We start from the raw sequence: 27,260 nt of genomic DNA on the forward strand, positions 1-27,260 counted from the left end.
ATTCATTTTATACATCATACATAAATGGAGTATAACTTCTCATCTGTCTGGTTGTACATGGTGTAGAGTTACACAGGTCATGAAATCATATACGCACATAGGGTAATAATGTCCAATTCATTCTTCTATCATTCCTACCCTCATGTTCCCACCCCTTCCTTCACTCCCCTATCTAGACCTAAATGCCTCTATTCTCCCCCTACATTGTGAATTAACATTCGCATATCAGAGAAAATATCCAGCCTTTGGTTCTCTGGAATTAGCTTATTTCGCTTAACATATAATATTCTCCAGTTCCACCCATTTACCAACAAATGCCATTTCATTCTTCTTTAAGGCTGAGCAATATTCCATTGAGCATCTATATACCACATTACGTCACAATGTTTTCTTTTTAAGTTAAATGTCATGTCAAACATTTATCATTTCTTTGTCATAAGAACACTCACAACCCTTTCTTCTAGTCATTTTGTTTTACAGAATACAATATTAGTTTGTAATAATTATGGCAACTGCACTAGTGAGTACAACCAATAGGAACAATTTGGGAGCAAACTGTACTGGCTTTGGTAAGTAAGAACTTAACTGGTTAGGAAAAGAAGACATGAACTAAAGAGAAGCCTACTAGCCACAGCCCTCAGTATTCCACAGGTGTCCCAGATTTCACAGTAACAAAGGGTACCTTATGGTGAAGGAGGTTCTACTACTTTGTCTCTTGGAGTTATGCCCTCATGCTCTCACCTTCCCATGGCTTCTGTTCATAACCAAATGCTGAATTTCAATTCAACTATCTATTAGAAGCAAATGTCCAGAAAACATTTTATAAACCTCTAGTCTCCTATAAATCAATTGTTTAAGTCACTCTGGTACTTCACTTGTCATTTAAAACAAATCAAAACTACCTACCAATCATTATCTCAAGGAAACATATACCACCTACCTAGTTGCCCAGGCCAGGAAACTATGAAAACATTTTTAACTTCTTCTCAAATTAGCTTCATCTCCCCATTCCTACTTCCACTAAACTGTTAAGAAAACCACCATCTCTGAACTCAATTTACTATCCCAACCTCTTAAACAGACTTCTTTCTGTCTCTTAGGTCACAAAATGACCTTCTTAGAAGCACGTGAATCATCTCATGATCTCAGATGAAACTCTCCAGTAGATGCAACCCAAGACAAATTGGAAATAAACATGGCTACTATGATGTTACTCCCCATTCTCCCCACAAAGTCTGGGTTAGGTATTCTATGTGCTCTTATACCCTTTAATACCCTGGAAGATAGCACCATCAAATTATCAGCATCCCATCAACTCAAAAGTTCTATCACTATGAAAGCAGGATAAAACTTATTCACCACAGTACTCCTAATACAGTACCAAATAGAGTAGAATCTCAATTAGTACATGTTTAATAATTTCTCCTTTTGTGGCACTAAACATATGGGATAAAAATGCCTACCAATTACAATAACACGGAGAATAAGATGTTTTCAACTAAAAGCGTCCCCCACTGACACACTGCAAAGGATGGGTTAATGTGAGGAAAGGCAATATATGTATTAGGGTAAAATTACTTCGAGTAAATTTTCATTTTTATTGTAGATAATGTAGATTTAGTGTTTGTATAAATGTGTGTTCATATGAGTGCACCTGAGACCTAAACATACAGAAAAGTTGACTATTACTAGAGAGTCACAGCCAGATCTGGGGAAGTTCTGAAATACCTAATTTCTCAGAAAGTTAGAGCTACTGACTCTAAACACAGAATCAAACTATGATCTTCAAATATTAGACATTATAATTGAAGACATTTTCATCTTTTCTAACATAAACTGTATAATTTTAAAATGATCAATTCTCCCTAACATTGTTATTTACAATAGTGATACAACTTTTTTTTAAAAAAGTGAAGTTCCAAAATTATAAATTTAAAAACATATCTTACTTCGGTTTAATATTCCAAAATATACGTATCCTAGACAGCACCATCTCTATTTTATTTTATTTTTTTTCAGCCAATGAAGAAAGTATGCTCTGAATTATGGAAGTAAAATGAATGACGGGCAAAGACTGAGCCTGAAAGACAAGAATCATGCCATTGTGCAGCCTCAGTTGGTCACTCAAATGCCCTGAGCAAGCCTCTGCTCTCCACAGCAAAGAAAATGGCTTCACATGGAGGGCCATGGGAAGTTAGTGCACGGTCTTCAAGTGACTGTTAGACGTTGGTGGGCTCAATCCTGGGACACAGAGAAGCTCGGGTATGTGGACTTTCCCTGAGCACCCTTGATGTGGTGGAGGGAAGTATCTCCACTTTATGGAAATTCCCAACCTGTCCCAGGATGTCCAGCATCCCTTGGTTTCCAGAAACTGAGTGTCAGGACACCTTCCATTTGTTGTGACAACTAGAAATGTCCCCAGATATTTAAAGTGCTCCCTGGGATGCCGGGCCCTCTGTAGTTGAGAATTGCTGTGGTCTGTGTTGCATTCTCTGATTGACAGTCCTCCTGGGTGGCAGGAGGACATGCAGTTGAGGGCAGACACTGGAGCAGATGGTCCATGGTGCTCCCGTGGCAAGGAACATCCAGAGTCGATTGGTTGCTCTGCAGATCTGTCTTCACCCAGCAGCACTGTCCAGCTACATGCCACTGACAGTTCATCCTCAGCCTGGGACCATTTTCTGGCTTTCAGGATGCTTAGTGTTCCCCTTTAGTGTTCTTTCAGCTCCTGGGTACCACAGAAACCTGGGGCTCCTGATGTAGGGACTAGAAGCATAGAAATCACCATCTCTATTTTTATAAACCAAATTAAAACTCATCATAAGATTACACATCCATTTCATTGGACAATATGCCTAACATAATAAAAGTCACAAATAAACTATGAAAATCAGCCATTTAAAATTCCAATCAGTCTGCTGGGAACATAGTTCAATGGTAGTGCTTGTCTAGCATGCGAGAGGCATTGGGTTCAATCCCTAAAACAACTGATTTTTTCAAAAGCTTGGTAAAATTCCAATCAGCACCAATAATTCTGAATAACTATTCAGCAAGGTAAACGAACCTGTCTCACTAATGTGGTGTGGGATGCCTCCAACTTCAATGACAATATTAACTTTCTGGTTAGAGTCTACATTTCTCTTGCTTAACTGTGATGTGTGATTTAAGCTCTCAAATATGCACTATCGTGTCACCTAGATCCAAGGTGCAACACAGATATCAACCCTTTCTAAGAGTTGAGTAGTATTTGCAATGGGCTTGGTGGCAAGCTAGAAAAATGCCATTTTCTGCTATACCCATATTGCATGATATAAGGCAAACTCTCCAGACTTCAGATTTCCAAAAAGTAAAACAGGTGTTCTGAACAATGAAAGAAATAGCTTTCAGTTCTCTGAATTATGAGCCAAATAAGAGTGTTGAGAGTGGGAGCAGCTGCAATTTGCATTAATTTCTCACTCTGAAGGGCTTTGAAAGCTGTCTTGTGTTGAACTTGAGATCCTGACACACACAGAAGTTGCTTGAGGATGGTAAATCAAAAGCCAGGAGAGCTCATTGCAAGTTACTTTCTAAAGAGTTCCTCTTTAGAAAAAAGTTATGGATAAGAAGGCAAAAAACTCACATTGGACCCCTGAGCCTAAACATAAACCTACATCAGCAACTGTGGATAGTAAAATGGTCCGAATACTTTAGGAAGAAAATAATTTAATTGATATGAATTTCTTTTAGGTTAGTTTTCTCAAAGATGAACTCTAAGTTGCAGTGTATCACACAAACTAGAGTGTTAATGAGAACACTCATTGGCACTTTCCTATCTGGATTAAGGTTAATGGATTATCTAAAATGACAAAAATTCTTAATTTTCCACAATAAAAGTAGGCAGGCACTGCAAAATGACATTTCAGTCAATCATCAACAGCATATACAAGGGTGGTCACATAAATTATAACAGAGCTGAAAAATTCCTATTGCCTAGTGATGCTGTAGCTATTGAAACATCATGGCATAATTAATATTCTAATGTAATGCATAATCTTATTTGTGGTTATGTTGGTAAAAACCTACTGCACTGCAAGGTGTATAGAAATATAGCACACACAAATCTGTACAGTAGATAATACTTGACAGTGAGAGAAATGACCATTACTGGTTTATGTGTGTACCATAATATACTTTTTAAATGGTAGAGTGTACTATTTATATATTTTTAAATTTTATTATAAAACAGTACTGTTACACTAACAGCAATGTCATATACTTCATGTTCTAAGTTTCCCAACTGCATCAAGAAGTCACATGAAGGGCTAGGGTTGTAGCTCGGTGGTAGAGCATGTCCCTCACATGTGTGGTTCAATCTTTAGCACCACATAAAAACAAATGAAGATTAAATTCTAAAAAAAAAAAAAAAAGAAAGAAAAGAAAAAAAGTCACATAAAGGACTGAAGTACTGTATGCAAAGGCCCAAGTTCAATCCCCAATATCGCAAAAAAGAAGCAGCAGCAGCATCTATGTGTATGTGCACTGACTGATCTACACCATTTAGGTTTTTACTTATTCCATGATATTCACATAATAATATAGCCCAAAGGCACATTTCTCAAAACCTATTCCCATCCTAAGCAATGCATGACTGTACATTATTTCAATCTTTTAAAAAGCACAAATAGCTGTTTGAAGAATCTGCTTTAAAAATTATATTTTTAAAAATTATTGTTTAAAATTCTGTGACAAAGTTAATGTTTTCACTAATTTAAGGTATGTTTTGATGTTCCTTGGTTGAGGGCATGCCTTGAAAGTACTCTCACAGTAAGATCTGTAACCGAGAATGCAATGAGATACTGAATTTTGAAAACCAGTTACAGACCTACCCTGCCACCAACCAGCCAGCCGTATTTCTAAGTTTACCAGTGTGGGCTTTAATTTCTGAGTCTGTAGAGCTCTAAAACTCTGAAAATGCACATACAATATCACACTGTTTTCCTAGCAGTTATTTTCAGAAACTAGTTATCAAACCTCAGTTGACAAAATAATGTAAATAAAAACTTGAAATCTCTGAAGTACTATACTACTTCAAAGTGCTACTTTATTCACACCTAACATTATATGAATAGTCAAAAAGAATGAAAGGTCTCCCCTTTCAGTCTTATAACTCCAGACTGTCAGCAATGACATTGACAAAACAATTCATATACTTGGATTAAAGTTTACTAAATGCTTTCATTATTATCAAACATTTGGTAAATATATTCCTTATAATAAACTTATCTAACCACACCTCCACACACCAAATCAGAAGTTAAATTAGCCAGCATTTATTTGTTGCCCTCCCCGCTTCCTGCAAAAAATTAGCTAGCATACAATTTGTGGGCATATAATGACTCTATCTTGAGCTGTAACCTCACATGATTTTTATGAAAAACTTAAACCCAGTTATAGTTTAAAAACTACCACATCAACAAATAAACACTTTCAATATTCTGAACTTGGGGGCTGGGGATTTGCAAGGTCCGGGTTCTATCTAGAGCACCACCAAAAAAAAAAAAAAAAAAAAAACAAGAAAATAGAGTCTTCTTAGTCTCCTTAGAAACTTACATTTCTAATCACACAGCAGTTCACTCTTAACTGAAATGACTTTTAAATTCCATGTGCCTAAATGCTCCTGCAGCTTATTGGTTTTGGCAATTCTATTTTCTACTTCTGGTCCCTGCATGCTTAGGTTTAATTCATCTGCACTATGGGATAATGATTACAGAAGAAAAAAATCAAGTTCATCAAGGTATACTAAAAAATGGGAAGAGCCGCAAAAAAAACTTGAGGACACAAGCATATGCAGCAACCACTGGTGCCACAGCTTCATGCATTTTCACCCCTGGGTACTCCTGATGGTCTTCTCCCTCCCTAGATGGCTAAAGTTGTGAAGAGACAAATACTGCTGATTCATCAGTTGCTCATTTACAGAGTGGCCTGTACTCCAAGTGAACTGCTAAAGGGCAACCTGAACCAGCAACTAGACTGATAACAAGCAGCACTAGATATTAACCACAGAAGAATACAGAACTTGGGGCTGAGATTGTGGCTCAGCGGTAGAGCGCTCGCCTAGCATGGTGGGACCCAGGTTCGGTCCTCAGCACCACATAAAAATAAAAGCATTGTGTTGTGTCCATCTACACCTAAAAAAATAAATATTAAAAAAAAAAAAAAATACAGAACTTAAATCAGGCCAGATGGTTTTATCCAAGACTTTCAAACCAAGCATCCACATAAACCATACTCAAGAAATACACAACAACTAATATACTATCAATTCTGTTTGAATGTTTTTTCGTCCTAAAAACACAAAATGCCTTTACCTTTGGAAGTTCTAGAGTTTTAAGAGGTCATTTTTTTTTCCACAGGGACTTCAAGATTTTCATGTAATCATAGTCAAATGGTTAAGGCAATGGACTATTTCCCCATGTAGGTTTGAATTTGACTTTTGATTTTTCCTTTAAAAGGTAATCTACTGGCACCTTACAAGGTTGAGAATCTGGTTTTGCTTCTCAGGAAGAAGTGCCACCATTCCCCAAAGTGACTAAACTTTCCTTTTTTAAGGATCCACTTAAAAAAATAAATAAACTCAAATGTGTTGAAGGCTTCCTATAGACTAGAGAGAAGTACTATTGTTTGCATGAATACACACACACAAATACACACAGGCACAAAGAGAGCAAGCTTTCAACTGAACTGGTAAGGCAGAAAATACATAGATAAAAATCTCATCAACACAATCAAAAAAAAGAATGTTAAGAAAAGTATGGTGTCTTAACATTTAAAAGAATTTCATATTTTTTGAAAAGGAAACGTTTAACCTGTTTACACAGAACAATCAGTGAGGCAACCTGTAAATTCATGTCAAATCAGTCACTGTTTTTAATCCCTACATTTTGAGCATTGACAATAAAAACAAAGCTTTTTGAAATATGAAAACAAAATGTTCCCATTTTTCAGATGTTCCTAAAAAGGAAATCCGATAATTAGTTTGCCTTAATAAAATCTGAAATAACAAATATAACTTAAACAATTGACACATGCAAGCAGATTTAAGGCATATTTTTAAGTCATTTTTAAAGTCTTTTCTTAAACATGCATGGCTTTGTGAAATACAAATTAAAGGTGTTCTAAGTAAACTATTCTTCATTTAGACAGGGATGGGCCTTTTCAACTATGACAACAGGAAGTATAAACTGGAAGAGGGCCTTCCACCTTGCCGCCAAGAATACTTCCATAAACCAGAACAATCATTTTAAAACAGCAACTCTGACCAAATAATTCCCCATTTAAAACCTTCCAACTGCTTCTACTGTTCTCAAGATAAAGAGCAAAAGTCTCAACCTACATGGGACCTAAGATCCACACCTACTTTTCCGAGCCACCTTCTCCCTTAAGCCACATCTACATTGATAACTCTCTGCTCCTTCCCACCTCAGTCACTGAACATGTCATTCTCTTTGCTGAGAAGACTATTCTATCATCCCACCCCACTTCTTTCAATCTCAGTACTTCCTTGGGGAAGTCTCTCTGATCCCTCCAGGCCTAAATCTATGACTTTTCTTAGTACACTGTACTTTTATATTTGATTATGTGACATTCTACCTGCCTCAGGGGACAGTAAGCTCCAAAGGGGGTGGGGGTTACTCCTTTTGTTCACTATTAAAACCCTGGGATTTACTGATAAATTATTCAGAGGATTGGGAGCATACATAGTTCAGTAGTAGAATGCTTGCCTAACATGCATGAGGTCCTTGGTCCCCAGTACCCCCACACCCACACACACACACGAGTAAATAATAAATAATTTAGTGCATAGTATGTGTCAGATACAATTTTAAGTTCTGGGCTCATATCACTGAAAGAAATGAACAAAATCTCCCATAATTCATGGAATTTACAGTCAAGTTCAAGAGCACAAACTACCCCTAAGTAATTTATATGGTGTGTTATAATTCAATAAGTACTGTGAAGAAAAATAAAGCAGGGAAGAAAAACAAGGAGAGTCTGGTGCAAGATATGCCATAATAAATGTGACAGTTATAGGGATCTACCTGAGGAAGTTTAGAACTGAGAGCCATCAGCATCCAAATGCTAGTCTACATGACTAAATAGAACACTGCATTAAAAATGTTTTCAATATTATAACTGCTTTGTTTTGGCTAATTTGTTTTAATTTCAAAGCAAAACAAAAAAGGCAAGATTGGAAGACTGAGAATGTAAAATCTGGAGGTCTTACAGTTAAATTACTGTACCAAAACCACTTATACAGTAGATGCAGCTATGAAAAGTCAGTTAAAATTTTTTAAATATAATTTTTATGCACTAGGAGAAAGTTTCTTTAATCCAGGGGCACTTTATTAGTAAGCTAAATCCCCAGCCCTTTTTATTTATTTGTTTATTTTTATTTTGAAACAGGGTCTCACTAAGTTGCTTAGGGATTCCCTAAATTGTTGAGGCTGGCCTTGAACTTGCAATCCTCCTGCCTTGCTTCCTAAATCACTGGGATTACAGATCTACGCCAAGCCTTGACTCTAATGCATCTTTTTTAGGTGAAAATTTTCACATTTGTTTACATACTTAAGCAAATACATGATCTGGAAACAATTTCTCTAAAACTAAGGTGGGAGTTGTCATTAGGCATGCTTTTATCCCTCTAGTTAAACTAATTTTACTAAACATCTATTGTATACCAGGCTCTGAGTTGGGTAATGAGGTATGTACAAAGGATCTTGCTCATAAGGAGGTTATATTAATTAATACTTGCTGAATAAGACAAAGTATACATAAGGTGCTATGAAAATAGAGAAGCCCTGAGTCTAACCTCAGAAATTGAGGCAAAAACTCCTGAAATGCCTTCTTAAAGATAAGGAAATAAGTAAAAATTTTTAAAAATTTAAAAGAGGAACATTCAATTTCAGGCAAAGGCACCTATGTTTGCAACACCACAGTTGAGGGGGAGGAGGAGAAGAAAGGGCAGAGGAGAGAGAGGCAGTGGTCCAGCCTGAAAGGTGGGGCAGTAAATGAAAGAAGACAGAGGTAGCACAGTCACACACAGTGGGAGGCATGTTATGCTTAGGAGCACCTGGGACAGTCCTGATGAGGTTCTATAAAGGGCCAAGCAATAAATATATAACTTTATAGTAATCTGACTATAGTATAACAAATTAGTATATGCAAATAATAAATTATTTTGGTCAGGCAAATAAATACCAGCCTAACTTATAAGTTTGATTTCACAAACATTTTCAGTGAAGACTAGGTGTTATATCATGAGTATTAAATGTCCCCTAAAAAAATTAGCATGCTTTCAAATTTAGGTTAAGTACAAAATATTGTCAATATTATTGTGCACTCTATGGCACACATCACACTAGCTGAGGCTGACAACAAAGAAAGAACAAGACTATGAAAGATGTAAAATCAGCAACATCACTCAACTGCAAATCCTTCATGATTAAAATAAGAGTCATGACAGATTCACAGAAAAAAACAGTATAAGGAGAGTTTATAAGGTATTGAGGGGCAAAAGGTACGGGGGAAGGAGGACAAGGAAGAGAAAGGAAGGAAACAGCTGAGCTAATACTTTTCCCTGTTCCTAAAGGAGATATTTACACGTGGGAAAAACACCATTAGAACATCAGGGGAAAAAATTCCAAGACAGAATTTATTCTCCTTCTCTTCACAAGGGAACCCAATGACTTTCTACCTTACAATTCATGTCCTGATTTTTAAAAATATAAATAAAAATTCATTTTTCATTCAATATAACTTCAGAAGTACAGCAACTTCAAAGATATCAACAAGCCTAAGAGCAAAAAAGTTTAAACTGAACTAATGGTAAAGTAAAATTAAGATATGATGAGTTTAACCATCTTAGAAGGTAGTCTTTCATGTACTGTGTACTCTAAAATTACTCTTATAGAAAAAGGAGAACTCTTTCATATGAAAAAAGTCCCAAAACAAAGTAAAAGCAAACCCCTGGAGCAGTGTCCATTTTTAACACTGTATTTTCCACCAATACAATTCGAGTGTTGACATTTTCTTCTACCCAATATAAAAAGGTTGTTCTTATCGTTTTATAGGAGAAATTAACAGAAGTATACCTTAGGATTTTCTTACATTTATCAATCTGAAAGAATATCCTTAAAACTGAGAGAAATCTGCAAGAGTATAACAAGGGTTATAAAACATTTTAAAATTTACTCTAACTTAAGAACATATGGAATTTGTTCCAACACAGCATTTTTTCAACCTCAAGATACCATCAAAAAGATAACACCTTTCTAAAACTGGAAGACCTAGATTATAATACTAGTTCATAGTTTTGTAGAAAAGTATGAATGTCAACATGACACTTTTTATTAAAACAGTGAAAGAAAGAAGCTTGTTAGTTATTTCTTGGTCACTACAAAAATTTGTAAATATTGTTGCAATTTACACTAAGAGTGCAGCTATTCTGGTAACTTAGGGCAATTTATTGTAATTACCATTAACAATTTGATGTCCCAATTTGTATTTAGTATTTGAGAATTATGTTTTAGGATAAGGTGAAGATGGTTTCATAAAAACAGGTGACTAAGTTAAATGTTTCAAGTTTAAATATACATTTGTCAAAATTTGTTTATATTTATGGTAATCACATTAAATTCAATTAATTCTCTAAATCTCATTTTTTTCAAGGGCAATTCTCAAGAACATTAAGTAAAATAAACTTTCTCCCTGAATTTGCTGCCACTTAATTTCAGCTACTCATCTAGAGAACATGGCAAAATGAATGCTAAGAAAATTCTATAGTTATATTATCATTTATTTTCTCTCTGGTTCCTACTCAAATGTAGTGTAACTCTTTTGTCCAAATTTACATTCTGCCTTCAGAACCTGTCTTCTCTGCCCAGATACCCCTGATCAAGGAAAACAAACAAACAAACAAATTCTGCTAGTAAAGTTAACAGTTACACAGTAAACATTAAAACAGCAGTTCAATAATAAAATAGCAAAAACAGCCAACATCTACATGTTTGTGATACAATAGTCCTGTAAGGGTATTATCATCCCTCTTTTACAGATATAGAAATCAGAGCACCAAGAAAATAATTTCTAATAAACAAGAAGCCATGTCATATTTTTATTCCTGTAAACAATCACATTAATATTTTAGAATACAAAATAAAATTTATTTCCCTTTCTTCAAAGGAAGTATATAAATTAAATTTATGGTTGACTAAATAACGTGTTAATTTGATGCCTTTCAGAAAGTATTTCACTTTAACAACTCAAGCAAACCTCCTTAAGTCATTTCTTGTATAGCTTGATTACAAAACTGCTTTTCAGTACATTAAACACAGAGGGAAAAGCCACAACCATTTCAACTTCTGTAAATTACCCTGACTGTAAATTAGGGGAGCCAGGCAGGTTGGGGAAGTATGGAAATCGCATACTGTCTGACCACCCCCAAAAAGTGAACATCACTCCTCTCTCCCTTTGCGGCCTTTGCAAACTACAACTCAGCACAAATTCAGTATTTAACACAGCCGAAAATAATAGCTAAATATCCTGCCCCCACCAAAAAAAAAAAAAAAAAATTCAAGAGAAAATTACTTTAATATTTACTCACACATTCACTTCAAGTTGCTATTATCTCTATCAAACCCCTCGCACTTTATGTTCATATTCACAAACTAACTCTACTACACAGTCAAGAAAAATCCGTTTATTCAGTTCCAAAAAGCTCAAACTTTGAGTTTATGATTAAGTCCAGATATTTTGTTGCCAGTGAAAAGGTCTCAAATGAAAGCCAGGCAGACATAATTTTCGCAAGTTCCATCTCAGCTAAAATTCAAGACCGTTTTACATGAAAATGAGGGAGAAGGCCAGATTACATTCACTAAAAGTTACAATACGCAATGACCTGAAGTCGAAATTGCTCTCGACGTTCCAACCGTACACCCCCAAGAAGTAGGTGACTAAGAAGTTCCTTACCAGCTCCTGTGCAGACTGTAGGTCCCAGTCCTGTGACCAACGCTGGGAATCTACCCGTTTGACTTTCATTTTTTAACTCCTTCAGAATGTACCCCTGGTCGGATCTATCAAGTGGGAAAGGTAGCATTCCAAACACTCGAGCGACAAGATCCCAACTTCCTGGTTCTAAAGGAATGCGATTCCCTAATGACCCATCCCTGACGGAGCAGCAGCGAGGCCGCCTGAGCCGAGCTCCGACGGGACGGAGGGGGCGAAGCCCCGCGCCGCACTGCGGGACCCGGCGCCGGCCCGGCCCGGCCCGAGGGCGCTCGCGGCCTACGACCCCAACCCATTCTCTGCACGGGCGAATCCGCTGGGCCTAAGGCACAAGGCCTCGGGGGCGACCCTGGACCCGCCCCGCCGTGCCACAACCCTGCCGGCCAGGCCGTGCCGGACCCGTTCGGCCCTGACCCGCAAGTCCTTCCCGCCCCACCTGACCCCAGCACCGGCCCCGCTGGTCCCCCCCGGCCCCGGTCCTGTCCGGCCCCCCAAACCCAGGCCCCAGCCGCAGTCATCCCCGACCGAAGCCTGTGCCCGGCCCTGCCCTGCCCGCCGCGGGCCTCGTCCCTCCGGGAAGATGGCGGCCCGGTGACAGACGGGCGCGGGCGCGGGTCCGAGCACCGGCCCAGGAGGAAGGCCGCCCAGCCGGTGGCCAAAGAAGGCCTGCTCACCTGTCAGCGCCCCCCGCCCCGCCCGACCGGCCGCCCGCGGGCTCCTCGCCGCAGCCCCGGTGCCCGGCGACCGCGCAACACGCGGGGACGGCCGAGGAGGGAGACGGCAGGAAGAGGCGGCGCGGCCGGGCCGGGCCGAAGGCAGGAAAGAAGTGCGGGCGCGGGCTGGCTGCGGCGGGGATGGATTCTTCCCCTTTCGGGCCCGAAAATGTCTCAACCTCGAGACTCCGGATCCCCAACGCTCCTTCCCGTTCGCATGAGAACACACAGCTCCCACTTCCGGGGACCTACGGAAGTCCCGCCTCCGCGCGCCCCCGCGCCCTGCCCCGGCGCACTCACCCTCCGGGCCAGCCGACTGGCGAACGGCGCCCGGGAGAGTCTCACGTCATGGCGACGCGACGCGGTGATTGGATGCGGGCGGCACCCGGGCCGTCCTTCCGCCTCCTTTGGCCTCTCCGCGCGCACCCCTCTCGCGGCATCTGTGATTGGCGCGTGCGCGCACGTCGTCCGCCCGCCCCGCGGCGCGCACAACTCCCTTCTCTACCGCGCCGCGCCGCGCCCCGCCCCGCTCCCGCTGCACTCTCGGCGCACGCACGCTGCCCGCCCCGCCCCACGCCGCCGCAAGCCTCTCGCCACGCCCCGCGGCCCCGCCTGAAGGCGGTGGGCTGCGAGGTTGTTTCCGAGCAGGTCTTGGGAGCGACCTGACCCTGGGACTACGGTTACTGCGTGTACCTCTCATAGGCAGCAGAGAACACTCAGGTCGAGGACGCTCTCGAATGTCTTACCCTCCCTTGATCCATTCCCTTGCATCTGTTCCCTTGCCTCTGTTCCCTTCCCCGATATCTCGACCCCCGCCCTTGCCCCTGTGCCACCCACCGACAGAGGGACGCCTGCGCCCCCCCACCACTGCGACCGGTTCCCGTGTCGCTTCCCCAGGGCCTGGACTCCTTTCATGCCTGCGTCCTGCGACCCCTTCCCAACCCTGCCCATCGGGACCGCGACCCCTAACCTAGATCCTCGCGCCTTTGGCGACGGCGACTTTGGCCCAAAGTCCCCTCTCCCCGCCCCCAGCGAGGCCCTGGGTCTGGAAGACAGGCTTTTGCAAGTGCGGAATGTGGACGAGGGGTTGGAACTGAGAAACCGAAGGTGTTTGCAGTAGCTCCTGAGCGGGGTCCACGAAAACTCCGCGCGATTTCAACGAGAATGGAAAGACTCTAGACTCGAGTAGCAAATGTCTTCCAAAACAAGAATGTCTTACCCTCCCTTGATCAATTTTAGTGGGGGGCGGGGGGGCGGGGCACAAAGCATTCCCTTTTAAGCTTATTGCCTGGTTTTCTGTATCCTTGTTCTTGATGATATATATCATATGTGAATTATTCCAAATTTTGGGGCCCGCCTCCCCCGTCCCCATCAAAAAGGCATTAGGCTAACGGAATGTGACTTAGTACCAGAGTGCTTGCCTAGCCAAGGGTTTTACCACAGTGGAGGGAGACTATTCTGGGTCTGAGCCTTGGGTTCTGCCCCTAGCATGGTGGAGGACTGAGGCTGTTGTGGGTCTGGGTCTGGGTATGTGTATTCGTGGTCTTTGTGTACCTGGGCTGCTTGTTCGTTCCTATCCATGATGTTCAAATTCTGACAGTTCTACATTTTGGAAGAAAGCCTCCTGGACTCCTCCCCCTTATATTGGGTATATGTGTAATGCCATCCTTATCAGTGTCTTCTCCTTTGTAATACCTGTCACATCCGAAAAAAATCGCAAATTAAATATTCATAGCTATATTTTTACAGATAATAATCACCTAAGATTGAGTTTTCCTCTAATATTTAAAGCATATATGATAATTCAGGAGAAAAAAATGAATTAAAACATTTCTCCCTCTCCCTAGTAGGTTTGCCTTCTGGTTACTGTCCATCATTCATAGTGCCAACAAGCATTTCCTTAAAAAATTTTGTCACCATCTTTTCATTAAAGGCCTTCACTGGATCCTTGTTTTTTTTTTTTCCCCCCTACAAGGAAAACCAACTCTCTTTCATGGAAAGAAGTCCCTTCACAAACTAGTCCTAGCCTGTCTTCCTTCAGCCCAGTCACTTACTTACCTTTCGTACCTTGTGGGGTTAGACACCATAACTTTTCGATCACTTTCATGTACCAAACATGTTTTAAGACATTGGGTGAGTTGCTAGGGCTACTCTGGAATGTAGCACAAGCTTTGCACTGAAGACTGAAAAGCAAACCAACAGATTTGTGATAAGTCCTATGAAAACAAAACACAAGGCTGGTGATGTGGCTCAGTAGTAGAGTGCTTGCCTCGCATGCTCCAGAGCCCTGGGTTCAATCCCTAGCACTGCATTGAGAGGAAAGAATTTGTTTTTAAATGTGTGATGCTTTCATGAGCCCCTAGGTTCTAAAGAATGCAATTTCCCTTGCCATAAGTATTCCCTACTTTGGTCAAATCTTGTTTATTCTTCAAATAATAGCTCAAAAGTCAACCATTTAAATCTATTCTCTGTCGATGGTTGATTTTCCTTCTGTGTCCTCTTTGTGCTTCATTCATAGCTCTATTAAAGCTTTATTACACTCTAATTTTCAATTGACATGTGACTATCACTCCAATAAAATGATCAGTTTCCCCGGGGCCAGATGCAGCTCAGTGATCTCTGTAACACTATAGGTGGCACATAGTACCTGTTGAATGAATGAATGTTGATTTAACCAATGAGAAAAGCAAGACATTCCCTTTTAAAGGCCAGTGTTTCAGTTGCTGAGAACGTTTTTTTCATTCTCCCTGTATTTTCTGTGAAAAAATAAACACGTTTTCATACTGTATATTCTCATGTGCTACATTTAAACTATTTAGCCATAGTTTTCAAAAGTTTATTTCTAATGATTTAGAACTATTCATTTGCCCATTAATAAGTACCTAGTCTGCTTTAGGAACTCTGCTAAGAGCTAGGGAGGGGAGAAAGCAGGCAAACCAAAGGGGAGGTTTAAGCCATCATAGGGAAGGAACCTGAAAGTGATAAATAGCCTAAGGCCAGAGACAAAGGGTGGAGGTTCTGCCCACAAGCCTTCTAAAGAGAAGGAACACCAGATGGGAAGTAGGTGACAGGCCAGTCCTGTTCAGTGAGCCAAGATTTATTATGAGGCAAGGAGGTGTGCTTAGAAACTTTTGCTGTAAAGTTATCTCCTGCCACTAAAGTAATCAGAAAAGAAACACAATAAGGAACTGGCTTGGTCAAATTTGGGGAAAGTATCAAAATAAATGACAGCAATACATTAGAATACTTTGAATTAAAAATTCATGTGTTCATACAGATAATAAGAAATACAAAGAAATGAGTAAGTAAGGGCTGGGGTTGTGGCTCAGTGGTAGAGTGCTCACATAGTATGCAAGAAGCACTGGGTTTGATCCTCAGTACCACATAAAAATAAAGATATTGTGTCCACCTAAAACTAAAAAATAAATAAATAAATATTTAAATTTAAAAAAAGAAATGGGTAAGTAAAAAAAAAAGATGAGGAAGGAAAGGGGAAAGCTCTACAGTAGAATGCTGATTAATAAATTAAGAAGGAATTATTTCAAAATTTACCATATTGCAACTATAATAGAATTTATCCTGGCAAGAATCATCAATGAATGCTAAAATCACTGAGTGAAAGCACAGTGAGAAACATGTTCTATTAAACATTTTTCAAAGCCTGTTGCTTATGTATTTCAAACAGAAAAGAGTATTTTTACAGCAGATAAATATGCAGACCCCATCTGAATCAAGTGATCAAAGTTAGCACCAGTAGTAATGGCATCCTGACTGACTTCATGTGCTTTGTGACTACCTCAGTTAAGTGGCATTCCTGCCAGAAATGCAATCATAAAACCAATGGAACAAAGTTAAATCAGGGACATTTTCTACAAAACAATTGACTCCTACTCTTCAAAAATGTCAAAGTTCATAAAAGACAAAGATTGATGGTGATTTTCAAATTAAAGGTTAAGGAGAAAACACAATTCAGTGTAATGTGTAATCCTAGAGTAGATTCTGGATCAGTAAAAGTTGCTATCATGATGTTATTGATATTTTAATATAGATTCTATACAAGTCTTATAATCTAGGTTAAATTTCCTGAACTGAACATTGTTTTATGGTTATGCAAGAGAATGTCTTTGATCTTAGGAAATAACAATCTGAATTATTTAGGAATGAAAAGTCAAGATACCTACAAGTTTCTCTCAAATAGTTTTATGAAAAACACACAAAGGCTGTGTGTGTGTGTGTGTGTGTGTGTGTATAGAGAATGATAAAATCTTGGTAAATCTAGGTGTACTATATGTATGTAGTTGTAACCTTAAATTTAAAATTCTTCAAAATAAAAATATATTTTAGATATAAAACTGAAGTATTGATGAATGACCTGATATTGTCTATTATGTCTAGGATTTTCTCCAAAATAATCTGAAAGGTTGTTAGAGATATATAGGAAATAATAGACAGGCAAGTATGTTGAAAATTGTTGAAGCTGAATGTGATAGATACATGGGGGCTCATAAAGCTCTTTTTCCTGCTTTTGCATGTTTTTAATTCCCCACAATAATCAAAACATGTGGATGAATACATTAATTTATTATAGATATTCCATGACAATGCATTGCTCAAAACACAAAGAGGACTGTTTCCCAGGATACTCTATACCTCGTTGCTATAGGAACAAGGGGGCCTGGGAGAACCTCTGGGTCTTACAGCCTAGGACACTGAGGACAGATGTGATAGAACCGTGTGAGCAAGTACACCAGACCCCTGCAGGAGGGTGACTTCAGGAGGAAGTAGCAAGGAACCAGAGATGCAGGGTTGCATGGACATGGAACGTTGGGAAGAAGGATCATATCCAGAGAGATTTTCTGAGAAACTGCTTCCCCCGGTGTGCTTTGTGAAACCACGAGGATAGCCCCTTTACAGAAACCCACAGAAAAGACCTCGGCTCCTTAGTCAAGCCTTCTGACATTGGATTTGTGTTTTCTTTGAAGGTTAACACCACTCTGGTCTAGAATGGATGGGGCTGCAGCTTATATTCATCCTGTTTCTTGTGGGTACCTGTTGAAATACTTGACCTATGTACTTAGGCATAAAATCATCATGTATGCCTGAGAAAATATAGCATTTCTACCTTGATTGCCTGCCCGACAGCAGCTCTCATGGAGAAAAACAATGAGCCGATGAGAACAAGAGATTTTGGAGAGATTTCCCAGTCTGGAATTGGAGGTTTCAGGCCTAGAGCCAAACTTCATAAGCATGTTGTAAGTTCATTTCACTGAAGTAGGTGAAGGCTCCTGGAGACCTGGCAAAGTGGACACTATTTTTAGTCCAACATCAGTGAACACTCAACTTCTTTTTTGTCAGTGGGTAGGGAGTAGCTGAGATTGAACCCATGGGCACTTATTACCGCATGCCCAGCCCTTTTTAAATTTTTTTATTTTGAGACAGGGTCTTGCTAAATTGCTGAGGCTGGCCTCAAACTTGCAATTCTCCTGTTTCAGCCTCCCAAGTCCCTGGGATTACAAGTGTGTACCACCATGCTGGTTTAACACTCAACTTCTTAAGAAACAAGAAGATTATTCTAATGGGAAAGAACAACAGTTGGAGCAGAAGTTTCATGAAATATCAGTGATGGTTGCACAACATTATGAATGTACTTAATCCCACTGAATTGTACACTCAAAATGGTTAAACTAGTAAATTTCATATTATGTATATTTTAACCACACTTTTAAAAAAGTTTAATGAAGCTGAGCATGGTGGCACATGTCTGTCATCCCAGAGACTTGGGAGGCTAAAGCAGAAGGATCACAAGTTCAAAACTAGTCTCAGCATCTCTTTTTTTAAAAATATTTTTTAGTTGTTGATAGACCTTTTATTTTATTTATATGTGGTACTGAGAATCCAACCCAGTGCCTCATGCATACTAGGCAAGCGCGCTACCACTGAGCCCCAGCCCCAGCCCCACCCCCTAGTCTCAGAATCTTAACAAGACTCTCAGCAACCTAGTGGGACCCTTCTCAAAATAAAAAATATAAAGAACTGAGGATGTAGGTCAGTGGTAAAGCACCCCTGGATTCAATCCCCAGTACCCACCCCATAAAAACGTTTCATGAAACAATACTTTTACTTTATGCAATTTTCTCTGATATCTTCTATTCTGTTTTATTTTTGTTCATTCTAGATGCAACCATTTAAGTGAATCTATGATTCACCAATGGTTACAACATGCTATTGATGAAATGCTGAACTAAAGGATGAGAACAAAATTAATTCTCTTGATTTTTACACAGCTCACTGGACTCTGTGCTTCTCCAAAGAATTTGGAACAGCATAATTAAAACAAGTGAGCAAAGCCAAGCTAATAATTCCCTAAGTGTGTATAATTCACTGCTTTTGTAGGCCAAGTTTGAAACAGTATTTGGAAATTGTGGCTTAATTCAGTTAGTAAATTATGTTCTAGTGTACAAATCTTTTCTTCATTAATTTGAAATTTTTTATGTGATTAAGTTAATTTATATTGTTGTATGTATTGCTAAGGATTTCAAATTCAAATGCCTTTAGGAACCTGACAGTGAACATCAATCAGCATGTGAACTGGCTAGAGTGAGGTAATAGGGAATGATGAGTCTATGGCTAAATAAGGAGTATGTACCCAACCTGAAGGCACTCACATTTGCTTATAAATCAAATGGCCAGGGTGCAGTGGCACATACCTGGGATACCACCTACCCAGGAGGCTGAAGCAGGAGGATCACAAGCTCAAGGCTAGCCTAGGCAACTTAGAAAGACCTGTCTCAAAATAAATTTTTTTAAAAAGGGTCCGGTAATATAGCTCAGTGGTAAAGCACTTGCCTAGTATGTACAAGGCTATGAGCTCAATCTCCAGCATTGTAAAAAAAATGTCCAAACTGCCAGATTGACAACTGAGACTCCGAAGGCTAAAGCGGAAGGATCACAAGTTCAAAACTAGTCTCAGCATCTTTTTTTTTAATATTTTTTAGTTGTTGATAGACCTTTTATTTTATTTATTTGTATGTGGGCTGAGAATCAAACCCAGTGCCTCCTGCATGCTAGGCAAGCGAGCTACCACTGAACCACAGCCCCAACCCCTAGTCTCAGCATCTTAACAAGACCCTCAGCAACCTAGTGGACCCTTCTCAAAATAAAAAATAAAAAGAACCGAGGATGTAGGTCAGTGGTAAAGCACCCCTGGATTCAATCCCCAGTAACCACCCCACAAAAACGTTTCATGAAACAATACTTTTACTTTGTGCAATTTTCTCTGATATCTTCTATTCTGTTTTATCTTATCTTGGTTATAAGCAGTATTTTTATGAAGTTTGTTCATAAAAACCCTGAAGGAGACAGAGATGACAGTATCAAGGAGTAAATATGGAGCAGAAGGAGAGATTTTTTAAGATGAGCAAACTTGAGTGTACAAAATGGAAGACTTCAAAATGCAAAACTGTAGTGACTCTACTTATGGATCTGATAATCTAACTTGAATAAATCATATTAGTAGGGCAACCCCTGTTGGGTCCCTTTCACTCTGCAGGAGTTTCGTTTCTATGCACACTTGAATAAATCCTACTCTTACACTTAAAAAAAAAGTTAATATTGGTAAAGATGTTATTTGAAATTTCTACCAATATGACAGGATTTTTACCAGCAATTCAAGTGCTTTTATATAATGATATCAGTAATTATGAATACCATTTATGACTTTGAATTTGCAAGATGGTTTTCATATGCAGTATCTTATATCCTTAAAATAACACTGAAAAGTAAGTTATCATAATTTTATAAATAAGGAAAGCGAAACTCAGAGAATAAAATAATCTATCCAGGATTCCATTGCAAGTAAATAGAAAGCTAAACTAGCACGCTAGATTCTGGCATTTTCCCATTATACCATCATGTGTTCTATATTCTCTGTCAGCAGAATGGAAATTCCATCAAAATATGGAAATTTCACATTTCACTCAGTGGAAATTTTTTGCTATATACCTTGCTTAACATAGCAAATGGAAGACAAATGGCTTTCTATATAAAGAAGTAATCAGGCTTAATATATTGCTCTCTGATAGTTCAGTCAGACTGTGATATCTTTGCTCAGTGCAGAATAGCTTCAATTCCACTGGAAGATAAAAAATGTGTCTCATGGGTTCATCTCTGGTTATGTAACCTTTTGCTAAATGAAGATGTGAGTTATTTGAAACCTAATAGAAATCAGAATTCCTTCAGTCTTGAGATCTTGATCCTATCACTATAGCCTAGTGTGTTTGCTTTAATTCAGGCAACGTGTCTCATGTTGATATGCACCCCCACCCCACCCTCAGAACTATTCAGTACACACGAGGAAGGTCCATTCTGATCTCAGGCACTATGTTCTTTGTTAAGGGCTACACAACAGCATACTTAATATTTTTGTAAGTATACAAAGAAATACTACATGTAATATAGCTGAGCTCTCAAAGATGTTAGAATTAGAGGAGGCATCTAGAGCTCATGGGCTCAAGAAATCTTCTCTCTACATTGTCCTGAGTAGCTGAGACTTTAGGCATGCACCACTATGCCTAGCTGTAAGATCTTGTGCGTGCTTGCGTGTGTGTGTGTGTGTGTGTGTGTGTGTGTGTGTGTGTATGTGAGTGTTTAAGCAGATTTGTAAAGGAGAAACTGGGCAGGACTGATGTACGAGATCCTGGGGAAAGCAGCACCATCTGAAGAGTAATAACATTTTCTTCCTGGCTTTTTCATTGGCATCCCTGCAGGCACCATGTCATTGGATCCATGGTTTCACCCCTAGCTCCTGGCACACTGTACTCTAGAACATGTGCCATCCCTCTCAAGGGAAGTGGATGATGTGAGGTCCTACAAGAGGTGGAATGATCGGCATTCCTAGTAAGCAGGAGGACATCCTGACTCAGTGGAAGAGAGGTGCAAGGTGAGGGGTGAGGGGTGAGGGTGGAGGAGTAGACATGACTGACTTTGAGGTCTTGGAAATTAAGGGAAAATGTTAACAGGTGATCCCCAAATCTTACTAGTGTATGATTGATGTGAATTAGGAAGAGATAAACCAGGGACATTGAATTCTAAGGTCAAACTTTTCCACCAATATGATTAAATTTCTTTAACATTCTCAATAAAGTAGTCTGAGCTAATTATTCACTCACATATCACTATGTAGCTAGGGACTAAGATTTCAATATTCATCTGTTACCTACTCCTCAAGAGTAGCTATGCAGTGAATTGATAGTCACCTAAATTTTAAGTAGGGAGATTGAAATATTTTTATTAAGTTCAACTACATGAATTGTTGGCTCATCAAACCTTTTATATTGGGGAGGTGTTGATTGGTTTCCATTACAAGGTGAGCTTGGAAATCTTTGACAAACATCATCATTCCGAGGTCCTGAACATTAGAAAAGGTGGTGGTAGGGCATGGATCTACCACTGGCAGACTTGGGTTTGAATCTTAGCTCACATACTTGCCCTCTGCCCCATTATCACTGCATTACATGTCTCTGTTTCTTCATCTGCAGAGAGAAAGCAACACCAACTTTGCTGTGCTACTGCAAAAGTTGAAGGCAGTTCAATGTACAAGTGCTGGTCATTCCATAAATATTAGGGGAAAGTGGATTTCCTCTCCTCCCAAAACCCTTCTGGTTTTGATCTTTCCATTGGATACATATTTTTGACCCCACTCTTATTTGGTATGACCCTTCCCTGCCCTGGGATGCACTTTACCCTGCAGATACCACTGACTGGATTCTGACTTGGAGTTCTTTTTTTTTTGTCATCTTGAAGTTCCTTGCCCCAGGTTTCAGCTTCTGTTTCTAATATTCTTTGATTTCTGATTAAATTCAGTTGGTAACCTGTTTGTTAAGTCAGTATCTGAAGGTTAATTCCCTGACAGTTTTAACCCCAGGGGGTAGGTTATATAATCTAAGTCATATGTAAAACTGGAGGTCGGTAAATTGCTGATAGTATTTAACAAAGTTTGGAATTCAATAAATGTCTGTTGATTCTTATGCTTGTAGATTTTAAATATTTCCAATTTTTTATCCATTAAAATATAAGTGTATATTATAACCTATTTTATAATTCACATTTTATCACATTATTATGTAACATATTTTAAAGACATTTTATCATTACTCTTAGGGACTGACTGTGTTCCTCCAAAATTCATATGTTAACACCCTAATCCCCTGGGTTAATCAGCTGTCCATCACTCTAACAAATATCTGAGATTACTTCTGCGGAGGAAAGTTTTACTTTGGCTAAGAGTCTCCAAGGTTTCAGTCCATAACTGATGAGCCCTGTTGCTCTGGGCCTGTGTTGAGGTGGCACTAGTATACAGTGGAGCAAACTGTTCACCTCAAGGCCAAGACGACAAAAAAAAGAAGGAAGGGAGGAAGGAAGGGAGGAAGAGGCCAGTGTCCACTCCGCCATTCCCTGGAGGGCACGACCCCAGTAACCTAAACCCTTCCACTAGGCCCCACCTCTCAAAGGTTCCATAACTTTCCATTAGCACCAAGCTGAGGACCAGGCCTTTAGCACTTTGGGGGAGGCACTCCAGATCCAAGCTATAGTACCCCAGTTTGAACATATTCTGAATAAGGAGGTAATTAAAGTTGAATGAGGTCATGAGACTGGGCTCTGGTCTGCTGGGACAGTGTCTTTATAAGAAGAGAGACCTGAGTGTTTTCACCCCAGTAAAAAGGCTCTGTCTGCACTGCAGGAAGAGCCTTTATGAGGAACCAGCCCCAAAGACACCCCACCTTGGACTTCCAGTCTCCAGAACTATGAGAAAACAAATGTCTGTTGTTTAACATATCCAGTCTTTGGTATTTTGTGGTGGCAGGAAGAATAGGCTAAGACACTATCCAACAGTATATTCTTTGACCTTTTTAACATCTTGAGTAGAGGTTAACTTCCAGCCAGGAAAAATCCAATTATGAAAGAATGGAAAAAGTGGGAAGAGTCTCTCTATGGATGTTAATTGCTTCTTGGTACTCTTCCAAATTTATTTGTTCTTGATCAACACCACACAAAGAATAACAAAAATCAACTAATAAAAATAAAAGCAATCTTTTTAATTTTAATATTCTTTCTGAAAATTTCTCAAGATCTTTACATTCTTTCTTTTTGTTTTCTTTTTCTTTTTTTTTTTTAAGTTTTAGATGGACACAATACCTTTATTTTATTTATTTATTTCTATGTGGTGCTGGGGATGGAACCCAGTGCCTCACACATGCTAGGCAAGTGCTCTACCACTGAGCCACAACCTCAACCCACATCCTTTCTTATAATAGTACTTTTTCTGGCTTGTATGTCTTACATCAATTCTTAATTACAAATGGAAATATAAAGATTTTTAAGTTGTCGAATTAGGGAATAATTGTTGTTGTTTTTGTTTTTAGAAGTAAATGCACAATTGTCCACAAGAATGCAGGAAGGTATATTAGTCAGAGTTTTCTTGAAAGACAAAGCCAATAGGATCTGTAAATAAAGATTCATCAGGGGGTTGGCTCATGCTCTAATGCAGCTGAGAAGTGCCAGGGCAGGTGATTTGCAAGCTGCCGCTCCTGAGATGCTTCTCTGCTTGAGGGCTAAAGCCTGAGAGCCCAGGGAAGAGGAGGTCATTTGTGGGAGACCCAGAGTCCAAAGGCCAGAGTCCATACTTCTAATGTCTGTGACAGGAGAGTATGTCCCAGCTGTTGGGAGACAGATCAATTCACCTTCTGTGTTTGTTCTCTCTGGCTAATAGTGCCTGCCCACATTAAGGATGGCTCATTCCAGCCCAGTCCTCACCCAACCCCCCTGTTAACTTCCTGTAGAAGCACCCTCACAGATACACACAGAATAACACTTCACTAGATTTCTGGGTGATCCTTAATCCAGTCAAGTTGACATAAAAAAATTAGCTATCATAATGGCACTGGGATCAATCCTCATCACCACATATAAATAAATAAATAAAATAAAGGTACTGTGTTCATCTGAAACTAAAAAAAAGAAAAAACAAAATGTGAGCAAATTACTTTCCTGATAACATCTATGGCAATGAATATGGTAGTTTCTCCAGTTATTAATGAATTATATTAACTTAGGGAAATAGAATTTCCTTGAAAATGCATCCTCTCATTAAGTGTGGCAGCATGATGAAGGGAGAATGGGGCCCAGGATCCCATGTCTGTTATTTTTAATTTTTATTTTACTTATTTATCTTTATGTGGTGCTGAGGATCAAACCCAGCGCCTTGCATGTGCTAGGTAAGCACTCTACCCGTGAGCCACAACGCCCCCCCCATACCCAATCCCATTTCTATCCCTAACTTTTGGCACATTATTTAATATCTTTGGAACTTGTTCCCCCTGTTTGCTGAATCAAAGGATTGAATTAGAAACTATACCATGGCTAAACAGAGCAGATACATTAGATTTAAAAAAAAAAAAAAAGAAAAAAAATTGGGGGATGGGAGGCGGGAAACATTCAATGATGAGAATTTGAGTCCCAGATAAAAGGACACAAGAACCACCACAACTTTAACTCTAAGACGCCTTTTATCTGCTGTGCACCAGAAGCAAATCTGCTTCAGCCTGAAAAGGAAGCCAGAACCATCATTCCTTCATCAAAACCAGCATGTTTGCCAATTCTTGCTAACAAACAAACAAAAGTTTTGTTCTGCTTCTCTCAGGCATGGAGAAAATATGGCACTGTTGCATTAGAAATACAAACAGCCTAATGCTATGGTTTTCCAGGCAGTGGTTGGTCAGGGACTGACCCACATCTTCTAATGAAGGATATCAAATTGCCCCAGTTATAGATGGCTTCTACAGTGCTAGGAATATGGGAAGATGTCACTTAACCATTCAGAGAACAAAACGTTCAGCAGGGCACGGTGGTACCCACCTGTAATCCCAGTGACTTTGGAGGCTGAGGCAGGAGGATTGCAAGCTTGAGGCCAGCCCTGGGTGACTTAGGGAGATGCAGTCTCAAAGTAAAAAATGCGGAGGATGTGGCTCAGCTATAGTGGGCTTGCCTGGCAGGCAGGAACCCTTGGGCAATCCCAGTACTGCAAAAGAAAACATTCTTTGGTCCTGGAAGGACAAGAAGTCATGGATTTTGTTGGTTGACTAATGAATAGTGGCATCTTTAAGTATAAAAAGTTCTCCAAACCATGAAGTTAATTACGTGACTTTAAAAAAAATAATAATGCAAGCAAAAGAGGTTTAAAATATACCATTGCAAAACTGCTGACTGTGATTGTAGAGAGGGAAGTCCTTCTGTTGTCCAGTTGGGAACATAGCACCCAGTGCTTCCACCCTCAGTTTTTCACTCCTGGTACCTACCGAGTATAATCACGCCTCCATATATAATGGTGTGCTACCTTGCTTTCTATAATTAAGCTTTTCATTTTGAGATGATTATAATACACATGCATTTGTAGGGAATATCACAGAGAGATCCTGTGTGCCCTATACCTGTATTCCGCCAATGGACCACTAGAGTATACCACGTGAGCCCATGGTAAGAAGGTGCTTCCGCACTCCAAGGAGAGATCTCAGGAGGAACCAGTCCCTGGGTACCTGGCCAAGGGCCAGCCTCCAGATCTAATAATCGACCCAGTTGATATGGAACAACTCACAGGAGGCCTCCTTAGATCCACCCACCTTCTTCCCACACCCCCTCTTTCATTCTGGAAACCACTCAAGGCCTCTGTTTCTATAATTTTGTCATTTTAAGAATGTTCTATAAATAAAACCTATGGTATGTGACCTTTTGCCACTGGCTTATTTTATCTAGTATAATTCTCTAGAGATCAATTCATGCTGTGGTGTGTTTATAGTTTCTTTTTTTTTCTTTTTATTGCAGAGTAGTATTACATAATATAGACTTTCCATTGTTTGGTTAATCATTCACTCTTTGAAGTCCAACTGGGTAGTCTCCAGTTTGGGGCTATTATCAATAAAACTGCTATGAACATTTGTACACAGGTTTTTGTGTGAGCGTGAGTCCTCATTCTCTGGACAAATACCCAGGAGTGCAATTGTTGGATTGTTAGTATGTTTATTTTTTTAAAAAAAATCCTAAACTGTTTTCCAGAGTGGCTGTATCATTTTATGTTTCCACCAACAATGTATGAGTGATCTGGTTTCTCCCCTCCTTCACCAATATTTGGTAGTGTCCCTATTATTTTAGCTATTCCTACATACATGTACACATGTACACACACACACATGCTGGGGAGAGACTCCAGGACTGTGGGTAAACTAGGCAAGTGCTCACAACTGAACTATACCCCAGCCTCATTTCAGTCATTCTGATGGCTATGCAGTGACATCTCACTATGGTTTTCATCTGCAGTTCCCTACTGGCTCTCTATGTTCATTATCATTATGTTGAGCATATGCATTGCTTATTTGCTGACTGTATGTGGTGAAATGTTTGCCTTTGGTGAAATGTTTCTTCATGTCTTTTGCCTGTTTTCTAACTGAACAGGTT

The 27,260-nt window shown here is 39.6% G+C and overlaps 1 protein-coding gene across 3 annotated transcripts in view; it reads right to left on the reverse strand.

Moving 5' to 3' along the window:
* Larp4b (La ribonucleoprotein 4B) overlaps positions 1 to 12,992 on the reverse strand; it is a 92,552-nt gene extending 79,560 nt beyond the window's left edge. For 2 of the 3 annotated variants that reach the window (XM_071619873.1, XM_071619872.1), the window contains exon 1: positions 12,007 to 12,140. In XM_071619873.1, coding sequence (XP_071475974.1) covers positions 12,007 to 12,075 — 69 coding nt within the window. In that variant the 5' untranslated portion in view covers positions 12,076 to 12,140. Of the gene's footprint in view, positions 1 to 12,006; positions 12,141 to 12,716 lie in introns of those variants that run through there. The other variant, XM_027948015.2, reaches the window with a different exon arrangement.
* Positions 12,993 to 27,260: the final 14,268 nt, after the last annotated feature.

This window comes from Marmota flaviventris, chromosome 12, assembly GCF_047511675.1.
Source record: "Marmota flaviventris isolate mMarFla1 chromosome 12, mMarFla1.hap1, whole genome shotgun sequence".
In the NCBI taxonomy this organism is placed as follows: Eukaryota; Metazoa; Chordata; class Mammalia; order Rodentia; family Sciuridae; genus Marmota; species Marmota flaviventris.